Source organism: Equus przewalskii, chromosome 8 (assembly GCF_037783145.1).
Source record: "Equus przewalskii isolate Varuska chromosome 8, EquPr2, whole genome shotgun sequence".
NCBI classification, from domain to species: domain Eukaryota; kingdom Metazoa; phylum Chordata; class Mammalia; order Perissodactyla; family Equidae; genus Equus; species Equus przewalskii.
The window spans coordinates 16,452,404-16,467,848 of record NC_091838.1 but is presented as its reverse complement, the minus strand read 5'-3'; the positions used below and the strand labels follow the sequence as shown (position 1 = coordinate 16,467,848).

The window sequence follows — 15,445 nt, the reverse complement described above, 5'->3', positions numbered from 1 at the left end:
AGCATCGAGTGCATGGGTTGTTGGGAGGATTAAATGAATTAACATTTCTCAAAAGCTTAGAACAGGGCCTGGCCTTGGAAGGGCAGTCCAGGCCCTCTGGTTGTTAAGATTTGCCCTGGATCATGCCCCTGGATCATTTCTAGGCTCCCACCTTGCCTGGCCCTTGCCTCTCTGCATTTGTCTTGTAGCCCTGAGTGTTCAGCCCCAGCTGCTGTCACCACTGTCCTTACCCCTCATCCATGGTTTAGTGATTTGGCCACTGCCCATCACTCACCTGGGTTGCTGCCCAGACTTGAAGCCCAGACATAACCCTAATCCCAGGGACCACTCATCCTCTACTGGGAGACAGAAAGGGGAATAATGACACCCTTCTGTCTAGGCTGCTTCAGAGCATCCCAGCACATTAGTGTTTGCCCCAAGCTGCTCTTTAAGATTCACAAATACACAGATGTGCACATCCCTATGGAGCAGTTAGGTCAAGATAGGTTTACGTGACTGCCTCAGACTGTATCAGGAGCCATTTCTCCCAGCTACTGCTCCAGGCCTTTGCAAAGACAGCTCACCAGGCCGTACTCTCTCTCTCTGCATGGATTGTCTCCTCGAAGCCCCACAAAGTCTCCTTATTTTTTTATTTTTGCTTATTTTTTTGCAGAGGAAGATTAGCCCTGACCCAACATCTGTGCCAATCTGCCTTCATTTTTTTTTTGTAATTTTAAAAGTCTATTTTAATTACTTATACAAAGAGACCAACTAGAATATTACACACTTGGGAATTTTAATATTATTAGCTGACATACAACTTAATGTGTACTATAACTGTCCCAATAGAATCACATAATTATGCCAAATAAAACACAATATAATCAAGTTTACTCCTTTAAAACAATGAAGTAGAGTGATTTATATAAAGTAGCTTCATTAAACAGTTACATAGGAATCAGAGCACAACAATTATTTTAGAAGTAGAAGAAACCTTAAAGACTAAATCCCTTCTTTGCAAAGCTAAAATACGCATTGTTATCTCTGGGTCATGTGCCAAATGTCTCACCAGGATATTACAGACCACTGTAGAATGTAAGCACTACTTAAGGATAGAGAGTATGTCCCTTCTTTGGGGATACCATAGCATCCCCAGTGCCCTGTGTAGTGCATGGCATCTAGTAGGCACTCAAATATTTGTTGAATAAATGAGTTCTGCTAAAAAGCAAGCTTTACGAATTAAATTTTAAAGGATTTTTCATTGTAAGATTTTAGGTATTAAAACAATTGAATATATCATTCTAGGGCTAGTCCCACTTGTAGATTACCTAAGGAATTCTTGCAGCACTATCTTTACTGAATTCTCCTTCCACTGTATAGGGTTCTGTCTACTCATAGCAGGTATGAAATTCCCACTTAGTCACTAATGGACCAGGCAGCAAAGAGATGATGTTCAAAGGATCAAGATTAAATTGGTACAGTTACCACCTGAAAATCAGCTATTAGGTCAAATCCAATTATAGTATCTGTCAGATTATGTTGAGTCTGAGGAAATAAGATGTAGGCATTTTGATTTGACTTGTTGGGAAGCCTTCATGGAGATATCCAAAGCAGCAATAAATCTTGAGGATAGGAGAATTAGAAGTATTAAAAGAAAAAGCTTCAAGTCACAGGGCATGTAGAAGGGTAGGCAGGCAAGATGACACTAATGTGAGAGAGGAGTCCTGAAACTAGAGAATGGATATTCAAAAACAAACTTCACCTCTTGCACAGTTTTGTCTAAGACTGGCAGTGAAGATGATGGTAAAAAGTTACAGATTGTGCTGAGATTGACAATCAGGTTTATCCTTATGTAAACTGCATGTAAATCACATAGTTGTAATGCTAGATACAGCTTTTGAGATGACTTCTTTTAACATGAAGAAATGGACAGTAAGTGAAATCGGAGTTGTGAAAGACAACTAGAATCTAAGTCACTTTCCTACTAATCCAGTGATATTTTCACTTCAACATAACATCTCACTTCAAATATTTTTAAATAAGTAACATTTTAAATGCATTGAAAGAATCATTTTGTCAATATTAATTTATCTATTTTTAAGCATTAGAAATTCTTAAATATGGACCAGACTTATGAAATGTTTATGAAATGTTACTTTAGCCAGTGTAAAGAGAACTAGGCAATACTAGAGATTTTGAAACTTTTTCATTTCACTGTTTAAAAAAAGAATTAAAGTCTTGCCATTCCCCACCCCAAAATCTCATTTAAAATAATTTTTTTTAAAAGTTCTGTTGTGTTTTTTTTAAACAAAAGTGATGTTCCCGATCTGTCAGCAGGACCACCACATAGTGAGAATGTATCTTGCTGAGCCATCTACACTCTCTCCTAGTCCCCACTTCTGACCATCGAATGCATGACAACAGTGGAAGCCCACAGGGGTGCAGTCCATACTGTGAAACTCTCAGTGAAGCTCAAAGGTTCACACACGGCCTGGCCTTGCAACCTTGGTCTCTTCAACACCTACTAAGCTAACTGGCCCAAATAATCTTTAACATCACTACTAGAATTAAAACTGTTTTCAAAGACGGAAGTTCAAGAAAAGATTTAAAGTTATGCTAAGAAAGAGCAATCTGACACAGGGAGACTATAATTAATTCCTATGAGAATTTTTTACGCATGTTAAAATTTTTTCAATTATTACAAAAATTTAGTAGCATGTAAATATAGCCCCCAAAATGGTTGCTATAATCCTCATTACATACTGGGTCTGCCTTAACAGGAAAAGCTATTCAGAGTACTATAGGAATTTATCTAATATGGAAAGTAAATGGCCTTTTAATATTTTCCATTGCCTTGTATTTTTTCCCTTTTTATAGAAAAAATATAGTATTTTTGGGAGCATGACAAGTAGCAGTGGAAAGAGGAAGAAAAACCTTTGTGAAAAGTGTAACTTTACATTCATTAAGGGCGACTGAAACTATAGGACATGATGCCTACAAGATGATCTACAGGAAGCCCATAAATTCATGTTCCCTCAATGTTTCAGGAAAACCAATCAGGAAATCTCAACTGAAGTTATAATTAGTAATTAATCCATGTATGCGACTAGATAAAACACAGAATAGGGATGATTTGAAAGCTTCATTAATTTGTTTCACACCAAAGTTCACAATTGGTAAGAAAAAAGGAAGTAATCAACTGCAAGCACCAAAAACCCCAAGACAGAAATCTCAGGTATTCAGTTTCTTTTTCACAGGCATTGCTAGTTCAAAAACCAAAACTCAGGGAATACTGGCACTTAGAGGAAAAAAAGTTTCCACTGTCATTTTAAAATAAGCATTCAAGATAAAAGCTAACAGTTTGGATGGAGCAGAAAGAAAATTAGGTAATGCTAAAACAAATGCTAATAATTTAGTGTAATGTACAAAAATTACCACTTTTACTTAAGTATGCCTTAAGAAAAAAGTACGAATTGTATTTACATAATTATACACTTTGTCTTTGACTTCTTTTTCTTCTTTTTACCATCTTTGCTCATTTTTTCTTTATGTTTTCGAATTTCTCGAACTAATGTATAGAAGGCATCATCAACACCCAGATTACATTACAATGCATTTTTTAATTTTCACACAGCCAGGAGTCTTGTCTTCTTTGCTGATTTTTTTCAATCTGTATTGTCGGATCTCTCTCACCAATGTATAAAACACCTAGGCAGTGCCTCCACTCTCTGCCACGGGGCTCTTGCCTCTTTGCTGATGTTTTAATAACAGGAATTCCATAACTTCTTGCTAAGTCCTGAGCCTGTTTTGTGTCTACTGTTCTAGAAGGCAAATCACATTTATTTCCTACTAGGACCATAGGTACATCTTCAGAGTCTTTAACTCTTTTTATTTGTTCTCTATAATAGTGAATATCTTCAAATGATTTAGTATTATTTATGGCAAATACACAAAGAAAGCCCTGCCCAGTCCTCATGTACTGGTTCCTCATTGCACTGTACTCCTCTTGACCTGCAGTGTCGAGAATATCCAAGAGACAGGTTTCTCCGTCAATTACTACTTGTTTCCTGTAGGAATCCTCTATCATAGGATCATATGCATCCACAAAGTGGTTCTGAATTAGCTGTATCGTCAAGGCACTCTTGCCTACGCCACCAGCTCCAACTACCACAAGTTTATATTCAGTCATTTTCAGCAGGCCTTGCTCCCGCACCTGGGAGCCGCCGAGCCTCTGGCCCCCACCGCCGCCCTCAGTGCCTGCGCCATGCTCGCTCCCAGTCGAAAATGGCAGGGGCCGGGAGTCCTGGCCGAGCAGCCGCCGCCGCGCCGCCACCACCGCCACTGCCTCTGCCTCCGCCACTCTGCCTCCGCTGCCGCAGCTGCTGCCTAGAATCTCCCTCCATTTTGTATGTGGGTTGCCACCACAGCATGGCTGACAAGTGGTGTGGGTCTATGCCCAGGATCCAAACCCATGAACCCAGACCACTGACGTGGAGCATGCTGAACATACCTACTACACCACAGGGCCGGCCCCTTCTCTTATTTTTTTACTACTACCTGCCTGTATTACTTAGGGTTCTACAAAGGAGAAACAACACCAATAGTAGATATGGACATATATATGTCTTAAGAGATTCATTTTGAGAAATTGGCTCACACAATTATGGAGGCTATGAAATCCCATGATCTGCTATGTGGAAGCTGGAAACCCAGTTCAAGTCCAAAGGCCTGAGAACCAGGAGTGCCAATGGTGTAAATTCCAGTCCGAGGGCAGGAGAAGACTGATATTCTAGCAGTCAGACAGAGAAAGAGAATTCTTCCTTCCTACTCCTTTTTATTCTATCCAGGCCTTCTACAGATTGGATGATGCTCATCCACAGTAAGGAGAGCCATCTGCTTTACTCAGTCCATTGATTCAAATGCTAATCTCTTCCAGAAACACCCTCACAGACAAACCTAGGAAATAATGTTTAACCTGATATCTGGGCATCCCGCGGCCCAGTCAAGTTGACACATGAAACTAACCATCAAACCCCCCATGTTTGTATATACCTGAATTTCACTTGTTGACAGGGGCTAAATTCTTTTTATGGAAGGAGAGGTCTTGGGAGTTGTGGCAAGGTTAAGAGATCATCATGAAGCATTGAGCACATGTCCCTCAGGCCACGTGCAAACCAATTGGGAAAGGGGAAGGGAAGTGACCATATTGTGTCACCTCTTAAGCTCAGCCTCACCCTGACACACGGTATCATGAGCACATCAAAAATAAGCACCGTAAAGGCCTGGCCCTCATTTGGCTTCCAGCTGGTAGAGGTGACAGACATGTACATAGACTAGTATGATGCATAAATGCCCAGAGAGAGGGACAGTGTGGCCCAGGTAAGCACTGGCAGTGTGGTGAATCTGGAAAGACACAGAAGTTAGGATCATATAGAATTGGGTTCAAATCCTGCCTCCATGGCTGAGTAACTTGATAACCACGGGCAAGATGTTCTCAACCTCTCCTCATCTGTAAAGATGAAGTTTGCCGTTGGGCTTAGTTCTCTTCTCTGTCCCCGCTCTCTGGTCATTCTCAGCTCTCCTAAGTTACGAATGAGCAGGACAGTTCTCAAGAACAAGGCACTGAACTCTTTTCTCCCTTTGTCCTCAAAAACAGCTCAGAGAAGGATGTTTTTACAGAGGTGGCCTTTAAATATCTCACCCTAAAGGAAAGCTATTTTAGTGGGGTTTCTATGGCAATTTCTTTGTTTATAAACTGGAATCGTTTTAAAAAAGAAACCATCTATCTGGTTTGAAGATGATTTACTCTGTAGCTGATTTAATATCAGAAAATGTATATTTGCATTACACAATAATAATTTCTCTTCATGTTTGTAAGAATATAAAAGTTTAAAATAAACAGCTTCTCCGTGTTTTATTCTGTTAGACTATTAGCAAAAAGCCGTTTCAGTAGAAAACAGCATATGCTGTTTGGCTAGGCCATGCTTCTACTTGGAGGAGTAATATTTTTGTCCTCTGGCAGGAAAGTAAAGTTATTACAATTAGTTTAAAACAAAAACTAAATCAACAAAAAGCAAAACCAACACAAAAGGAAAAAAAGAAACACAGCTGTGTCTGTCGTATGATGGTCTGAGGTGACCAAGCTGATAGAGATCTATTAAACTTTGTGAATGCAAACTTCAAATGGATCCTCGGAGCTGCCAGACAATCTTACCTCATGACTCACTCTCTCTTCAAGCCAACCACTTCATATTTTCCTGTTATGGGTTGAATTGTGTCCCCCTATAAAAGATATGTTGAAGTCCTGACACCTAGTGTCTCAGAACGTGACCTTATTTGGAAATAGGGTCATTGCAGATATAAGATGAGATCATATAGGAGCAGGGTGGTCCCCTAATCTACATGACATGAATGGTGCCTTTACATTAAGGGGAGAGACACACAGAAGGAAGATGCCGTGTTACGACAGAGGATCGGAGTGAAGAATCTATAAACCAAGGAATGCCAAGGATTGTCAGCAAGGAAAAGGCAGGGAAGGACGCCTCTACAAGTTACAGAGGGAGCACAGCCCCGCTGACACCTTGATTTTGGACTTCTAGACTCCAGAACTGGAAGAGAATCCATCTCTGTTGATTTAAGCCGCCCACTTTGTGGTACTCGGTTATGGCAGCCACAGGAACTAATACACTTCCTCCCGCTCTTCAAACATCCATCACTCCTTCAACTTCTCACCATCTGTTACAATCAGCCAGTGTGCTTCAGGAGGGGATAAAAGTCATCGTAAAAGTTATCCACATGACCCTTCCCCCCACAACCAACCAAGCTACCTTTCGTCCATTCTAAGGAAGTCACTGTTCCTGCTCCACGTTAAGGCTAGCCTTCCTTCATCCCCAACTGTGCGCTGGGCTTCACTCTCTCACCTACTGCAGGACTCTGCTGTTGCGATTATATCCATCTGCTCTTACATCATCAAAATTTCCTCCCAACTGAATAATTCTATCAGCAAACAGACATACTTTAAAATTAGCCAAGTGCTGAAAGAAAGAAGGAAAGGAAGAAAGGAAGGAGGCAAGGAAGGAAGAAAGGACAGAAGATCCTTTTCTTGATCCAATATTCTCTTCCAACAATGGCCCCATTTCTTGTCCTCTTTCCAGAAAAACACCCCAGAATGGTTTTGTATCCTCACAAACTGCACTTCCTCAACACCCTCTATGCACTAAAATAATTATTTACACGGTTAAAAAAGACCTCCACCTTGGGTCCCCAGTGCTCATCCTGCCGACTTCTCATTTATTTTTGCCATAGTTGATCACTCTCTTTTTTCAATCATTCTTGTCACTTAGCTTGTAGGGACAGCACACTCTCTTGATGTCTCTCCTCTCTCACAGGTCATTTCTTCTCAGTGTCCACTGTTGGCTCCTCCTCCTGCAGATCTCAAAGTTTTTGAGTCCTCAGGCCTTATATCTTATGAGATTTCATCCAAACTCATAGCTTTAAACATCAGCAACGAGCTAATAATTAAAATCTGTGCTTTTCAGCCATAAGAAATGATGAAATTCGGCCATTTGTGACAACGAGGATGGACCTTGAGGGTATTATGCTGAGTGAAATAAGTCAGAGGGAGAAAATCAAATATCGTATGATCTTACTCCTAGGTAGAAGATAACAACGACAAACAAACACATAGCAACAGAAATTGGATTGGTGGTTTCCAGAGGCAAAGGGAGGACGGAGGAGGACAAAAGAGGTGAGTAGGCACATGTGTGTGGTAAGGGATTGTAATTAGTCTTTGAGTGGTGAACAGGACGCAATCTACACAGAATTCGAAATACATTACCATGTATCTCTGAAATTTATATAATGTTATAAACCAATGTTACTGCAATTAATTAATTAAATAACTAAATAAAAAAAGTATCTCCAGCCAAACCTCTCCTCTCAGCTACAGATTCCTATAGACAGCTGCCTACTTCACCTTTCCACTTGGATAACTAATAGGCATCTCAAATACGGCATGCCCAAACCTGAACTTCATTAACCCCCAAAATGCTCCTCCACCAGCATTTCCCATCTTGTAAGTGGCATACTATTAATCCAGTTGTTCAGATTAAATACTTCAATTTATCCTTCTTTCTTTCTCTCACATCTCAATCCAGTCTGAGAAGAAAAGTCCAGTTGGCTCTACCATCCAAATGTAGACTAAATCTGCCACTTCTCCTCCCCTCCGCTACTTACCCCGTAGACCAAGCCATCATCTTCTGCCTGGATTGCTGCGATAGCCTTCTAAATGGCTCCCTACTTCGCCTCTGCAGTATCTTTTCTCTGAAGAAGTATTCTTTCTACATCTCATCTCTCTCCTGCTTTTCAGTGGCTTCCTGTCATACTACAAAGAAAATCCGAAGTCCTTTCCATGACTGACAAGGCCCAACACGATTAACCACAGCTCACTTCTTTGATAAAGTCACCCACCATTCTCCACTTTACTTATTCGGCTCTGGCTGCGCTTGAAGATACCAAATTCACTCTTGCCTTAGGACTTTTGAACTCGTCAATCCCTGAGCCTGGAAAATGCTTCATCCCGATATTTACTTATATCATTACCTCACTTAAATCAGGTTTCTCATCTTGCGCCACCTCTTCCAAATAAAACTTGCAAATAAAACTGGTCATCTGATGCAAAAGCTCCTACTGCCTTGTCACTCCCCATCCCTGATGCTGCTTTATTTCCCTTTCTGGCACCTGTGACCCACTGGCATGGTACATTTGTTGACTCGTTTGTTTGTTATTCATCTCTCCTTTAGAACATAAGCTCCCTCAGGGCAAGGACTTTGCCTCCCCACTGTCTTATCCCTGGTAAGTAAAGCAGTGCTTGGCACAGAGTAGACAGTCAACACATGTGTGCTGATAAATGAATGTCTGAGTGACTTTTCCTGTTTTTGATATTTATGAAGACTCAATGGCATGTCCCTTTAGAGAGAAAAATATAACACACCTCACTAGTTGTGATTAAAATAACTAATGGAGCCTCATGAAACTGCATACTAAGCAGAAGCCTTCTTTTCCTGTGTATAACTATTAGAGAGATGGGTTTCAACGTTATTTAATATTAGAGCAGAGTGAAGGATGAATGTATAACTTTGCTTTGTGCCAAATCAGCAAGGGCCATATGTGGCAAAGTCATTAATTAGAATAAACTATCAATATCTCAGATTAAAAATATAAGAGAAATGAGAAGTGATAGGAAAAAGTAGGTGTTCTTTGCTTTGCATTTTCCATAGATTAAGTGAGATAGCATTTGCTGGACAAGGCTTCAGTGAGCAGTTCGTTTATTGTAATGCTAACACTGAAGTTATAATTATCTCATAAAGGACTTTTAGGAAAGATCGTGTAAACACCATCTCTACGCACTTGAGATTTTGTCATCTGTTGGGGGAAAAGTATGCATAAATAATCCTAAAATATTGCAGCCTTAATATATTGAAAAAATTAAAGAAATTTTAATTTACTTTGAAACTTGTAACCATAAGTTTAATGCTTAATAGGGTCAAATAGTTCAAGCATCCTTATCGGTTTAAACCCAGGCACATAGGTACATTCAGCTTAAATTGAAACTTTTATTCTTAATCAATATCTCCTGGTGTAGTAGGACACAACAAACTCAAGTGCCTTACAGGGACTTTGAAGATACCAACATCTTTTTGGTCCTAGATTCCACAATCAGTATTGAATAAGAATTGGAGTTGGTGAAAGTTTTTACTTTTATGAAATGCATAATATTCAGCATTCACATTATCAGTGGCTTCTCTTACACTTCCTAGATATCTCACTGTTGGCAGTGGGATTTTGAAGTCATTGTTATCCTTTTATTAGGCCTATGTGAATGCATCATAGGAAGACATCCATAGGACTTGCCTGTTCTCAAGCTCAATTCATTGTGATTGAATCTAGCCCATCAGTTGAAGTTTGGTCCTTAGTCAGATTTGAAAAACAGTATCATTTAGTAGAAAGTATTTTGACTTTAGAGTCAGAAGTTTCTGCTCAGCGATTTACAGATAAAGGTCATTTACTTCATCTGGAAAACAGATAATAATCCTACCCTAAAGATATATTGGAGGTATTTTAAAGACCATACATAAAGTCTCAAGAATGATTTGCACTTAACAAAGGAAAGTAGTTACTTATTTTTTTCATCATTTTCCAAACTCACAAGTGGAAGCAAGTGCATTTCTGCTCTATCTGTAATGGTTCAGGGCTGGTTTTTGAGGAAATTGGAGAAGACAGAAGAACTAGCACTTGAGGCATGAGGATATGTGCATAGAGCACCTGAACGATCACTTTCAAAGAATCCACCACCATTTCATTGCTGACGATGATACAAAATGTAATAGACTGCCTGGTTAAATGTCAGACCACTTCATCCGGTTGCAGTGGCATTTCCTAAGCCAGATTTCTCCACGATATTTTTCCAGAAGCACAATGAGGAGGAAGGATGTCTACTACGCTCTCATGGACACATTAGGATAATGCTTAATTCTGCAAGGACGCCTACGTAACCTCGAATCCTCCTGTCCTATCCAAGAAGGCAAATTACACCACCATTGAAATAGTAGATGATACTGTAAGGATAATGTCAACTTTTTTAAAAAGTACGACATTAGCAAACCTCACTCCCATGTTATTCATAAAAAAATCACCTTTTTCATATCACTGCTGATCATGACACATTAGACTGTGGCCACATATCCATGGAGAACCCCTGCTGTAAACCACAAGAGAACCTAGTGGTAGAAAAACCAGAACCCTGAAGGTGGATGATGTACAAATAATGTATGAACTATATCAAGATAAAAGAGAGAGACTAAGAGTGTTTAGGCATCATCAGTCTTGATCTGGAGGCCACAGGAAGGTGTGCCTCATAATGCAATGTAATGGCTCCATGTACCAGCATCCAAGGACAGTACTTATCAAAATAATCTATGCCAAGAGAAAAAGTCACCATTTACTCATAAATTCATCATAACTGTCATCCTGATGAATAGCAATAACCATTACAGCACACACACACACACACACACACACACACACACACACTGTTTAGAAGTTGCTGAACCCAAGTAACTGGACTTGGATGTTTTGCGTTATTTCCTTCAGACACTCTACACTCCATTGGCTGACTTCAGCAGTGCAAGAAATGATTAGCATCTTGATATACAACCTTAATATTGGTTAGCAAAAGAAAAAAATTGGGGCTGGCCCCATGACCTAGTAGTTAAGTTCAGCATGCTCCCCATCAGTGGCCTGGCTTCAGTTCCCCAAACATGGACCTATACCACTGGTTGGCAGCCATGCTGTGGTGGCGACCCACATACAAAATAGAGGAAGTTTGGCCCAGGTGTTAGCTCAGGGTGAATCTTCCTCAGCAGAAGAAAAAGAAACCACATGTTTAAAATAACTGATTGTAATTAATTGTACTTATGTGATTTTCAAAGATTATACTTTGTTGTTACAGAAAGAGAAGAATTCAAAACCATTTTCTTTGTCTCTATGATCATTTTCTACATTAAGCTGTCACATATAATTGAAAATCTGAGATCTGAATACACTGAAAATCCTAGCCTTAAGCTATTTGTTTGTCGGTTTGTATCTTTGCTTGCTTTCAATTTTAACCTAGTTGAAATCCTAAGGGATCAGTTCTCAATGCATAAAGATGACTGTTTAGCATATTGTTCACCACCACCCTCTGCACACATAAACTCCTTATTTTATTTAAAGATACCAGGTGCAATACTACCATGGATCCAAACTGGAAATCAGACTCCCAAATGGGATATGTTTTCCATAATGCTTGTGCACCATTCCTAATATGCTAATGGTACTTCACGGGGCACATTATGAAAGAATATAGCCCTTCCACTTATGAGAGCTTTCTTTTCTGAAAATGAGAGGCTTTTTTAATGATATGCATTTTTAGTACATAGAAAGCATTAAACATTATCATCATCAGTAATTTTCCCATAATTTTCACAAAATAGTTAAATCACAGTTGCTTCTGGAAGTCTGGATTAAATAAAGTTGTCATAATTCCGATAGTACTATACTGTTGGCGACACATTGTTTCTATGCTCATTTCTTAGGTATTTGTGAAGAATTTCTGACATATTTGAACTTTTGAAACACTGGGATGCATAGGGTTTTTTTATTTGTTTTAACTTCACGTCTTGACCTTTTTCTTGTCCCAACTCATGTCTTTCAAAAATCAGAAATCTTTTTACTTGATGAAATGAGCCATAAGCATGTTTTAATAATTTTTGATAACTCCATAAGGGTAACATCTGGCTGTTTATATCAAAAGACAGAATCTGGCATTCATAACAGTTTATAAATAATATGTATTTTAGATCAGATGTATCTCTTCTGTGAAGATTCACTCTGCCACCTACAGTGAATATATACACTTGAAATGTTAATTGAATATTCTCTAACCATGAGTAAGTAAATTCTTTTTACTTAATTCCATAATATAACTGTGCCATATTAATTTCAATTTTACGTTGAAATTCTGTGGCATTCCATCTCTATTATACTAATGTGCATACTTTTGTATTGAATGGGGTCTCTTCCTGACCAAAACTACTTTTCCAGGGTAAAGTACAAATGTAACACACTAGAAATGATTGGTTAGTGGTCTAAAGCAATTACTTCATTTTCTAAACATCACCACCCTATTTCTGGGAGGGTTTCACCACTCTGGGAGAAGTCCAACAAGTCCTGATTAAAGTCATTTGGATCGATGTTTTTTATCCTTTTCCCTCTTATTCTATTTATGTTGAAGACCTATTATGGACACGCCATTGTGCAGGTGTATTAATTAAAACCAGCTGGTAAATCAGTACATATTTGTATCTTTTCAGTAATTGCAAGAGAGAAAAATCTGACTCTCACATTTCTAACTGAAATGACTCAATGCCTCCTCCAATTATTGATTCCATCTGAGTTACGTGAAACTCCTACCACGACGCTCTGCGCAGGGCTGCTGCCATCATCCTCCTCTTCCCTCTCACTCATGGGACTTGCTTTACTTCAGATTGGCTGCTCTCACTCAGGTGGACAGAAGAAAATCCGTTAAACCAATTTATACAATGTGAGCACAGAGTATCCTCTCCTGGCCTCTGTCCCCAGATATAGAATGTGATGAACAAATGTTTGTTGAATGTACAAACTCCCCGTGGAGTTTTCTTCTTTTTAAGCAAAGTGAATAATTCAGCAGACTAAGGAGACACACACACAGTTTACTAACATTTGTCAGGGGGCCATTGTAGGGACTCCTCCACAAGCACAGGTGCCCAGAAGAAACGATGCTCTCCCAAACAGGAAGAGAGAGAAGACCACAGAGATTCAGGGTAAGATGGCAGCAATTTAACAACATGTTCCCACTTTTGCTTGGACCTCCGTGCATCTACCTATTTCTCAATAGTTTTTGATGCTTTCTTCTCCTTTTCCAGAACTGGAAGTGCTGCAGAGTCTCAGGAATCAGTCTCATGCCGTCTTCCACTCATCCCCCAGATATCAACAGTAACTGTAAATTTAAATGTCATTGTAACACTTGTGATTCCCGAATTTATGTTTCCAGCATTTATATCTATTATCTGAATTCTGAACAGGCATATCCAGTTACCTATTTTATATCTGCTTTTGACCATCTCACAAAAATTTCAAAATGAATGTGTCCAAATGGAGTTTTTAATTTTTCCCCAAGTTTGTCTTGCCCATATGTCTTTCATACTATGGAAAATGAAGCTATCATCCACCGGAGTCCTCAAGCCGGAAACCTGGAAGCAATCGTTGATGCTTCTGTAATTATTACCCCCATCTAATCTTTCAGCAAATCCTGTCAATTCTATCACCAAAACATGTGTTGAATGATCTTTCTTCTTTCTGTCCCCACTGTAATCACCTGAGTCCCAGTAACTGTCATCTCTCATCTGGGTTACTACAGTAGCCTCCTGAACCATTTTCTCTTTAGCTCCCTCCAATCCATTTTCCAAACAGCAGTAAAATTCACCTTCTTCCTAGTAAATTTCAAAAGTTTTTGTCCCATAACACTGTGGTTTATTGAGTTCAATTAGCAACCAGGGAATAAAATTACTCTATAGCTCATGGTGTATTGTTTTTGATAACTGGGACCCATCTTTCTGCAAATGATCAAGTCCAGCAGTGTGTGGAGTCTAGAGTCAAAGACCTCCGAAAAGGCTTTAGCAACACTTGAATATCTCAAATTGTGACCTGCATAGAAATGTGCCCATTACACTATGCAAAGTGTGATGACATAATGTCTAGACTATTTACTGAAAGAGGCAGAATTTAATCCCATCCCAGTCCAGGATGTTCGCTGGGGTCAGATGTGTTCAACAAGCGGGAATGTTCTCATATTGAATGATTGTGTGGTTTAAGTAACCCCAGCCCGGGCAGCAATGCTGCAGGTGTCTCTGTGCACAATCCAGGTAGACGGGATGAAATGTAAATGTCACAGTACAGCCATGAAAAACAAATGGAAAGTGTTAGATCCTCCTTGAATCTCCTTCACACACATGGCAACACCTTGTCCTGAGAAATCAGGTGGCGCCCCAGTGCCCGGTAACAGTTTGACACTCTTCTGTAACCACACATTTGCTTTCATTCACAAACACGTTTGCCTGCAGAATTCACCTTGGGCCTTTTTATCCCCTGAAGTAATGTAAAAGAACTTGAATTGTAATTTTGACTTAAACCTTCAGGATCTGTCCTAAATGAAATGATGTATACATAAAAGTCATTTTCATGGGCTTCTAAAAACAGGATGAGAAGTGACACCAACATGTTTATTTACATTTCAACTTTCACCCTGCAAACTTAGTGTTAACTAAACTATTGTAGGAGAAGTTTCTGACCCTATTTCTGAATGGTCATCAAGCCAATGTATGGAGGAGAACAGAAGTTGAGCCCTTGGCTATCTGCCCATCTGGTGACAGAAGACAGGGCAGCTCTGAGTGGAATTTGAGCCTGTATCTAGAGCAGTAGACTATGCGTGTCTTTCCTGCAAAGACTCTCAGTTTTGGATGCTCCACTTCATGGAAAAAACCCTTCCCTATCGCCTTACTCCTCCCCTACAATGCTTTGTAAGGTCTACCTTTACTCCCCTCCAAAGAAACTCAAGGGAGCTCTCATCCATTCCCTAAATCATTAAGACTGAGGTCTCAGCTCTTCGCCCTGGGATGGAACAGAGGATACTTGAGCACCTAAAGAAGAATTGGGAAAAGAGAGGGATGGCAGGACAGTGCAGTCCATCTATTTTACATATTTAATTCCTGCTTTTATTTATTCAGCATAACACAAACATTTTTTCCTGTTATCGTTATGGACTGAACGTTTGTATCCCTCCCAAATGCCTATGTTGGAGCCCTAACCTCCAGTGTGATGGCATCTGGAA

General features: G+C 39.6%; 1 protein-coding gene across 1 annotated transcript; it reads right to left on the bottom strand.

Annotated features, from left to right (window-relative positions):
- Positions 1-705: 705 nt before the first annotated feature.
- Positions 706-4,298, bottom strand: LOC139085032 (GTPase KRas-like). The gene is made up of 2 exons (XM_070630502.1): positions 3,720-4,298; positions 706-3,576 (listed from the first exon to the last, which is right to left on the bottom strand). The coding sequence occupies exons 1-2, from the start codon at positions 4,166-4,168 to the stop codon at positions 3,459-3,461; spliced, it is 567 nt and encodes a 188-aa protein (XP_070486603.1). The 5' UTR covers positions 4,169-4,298; the 3' UTR covers positions 706-3,458.
- Positions 4,299-15,445: the final 11,147 nt, after the last annotated feature.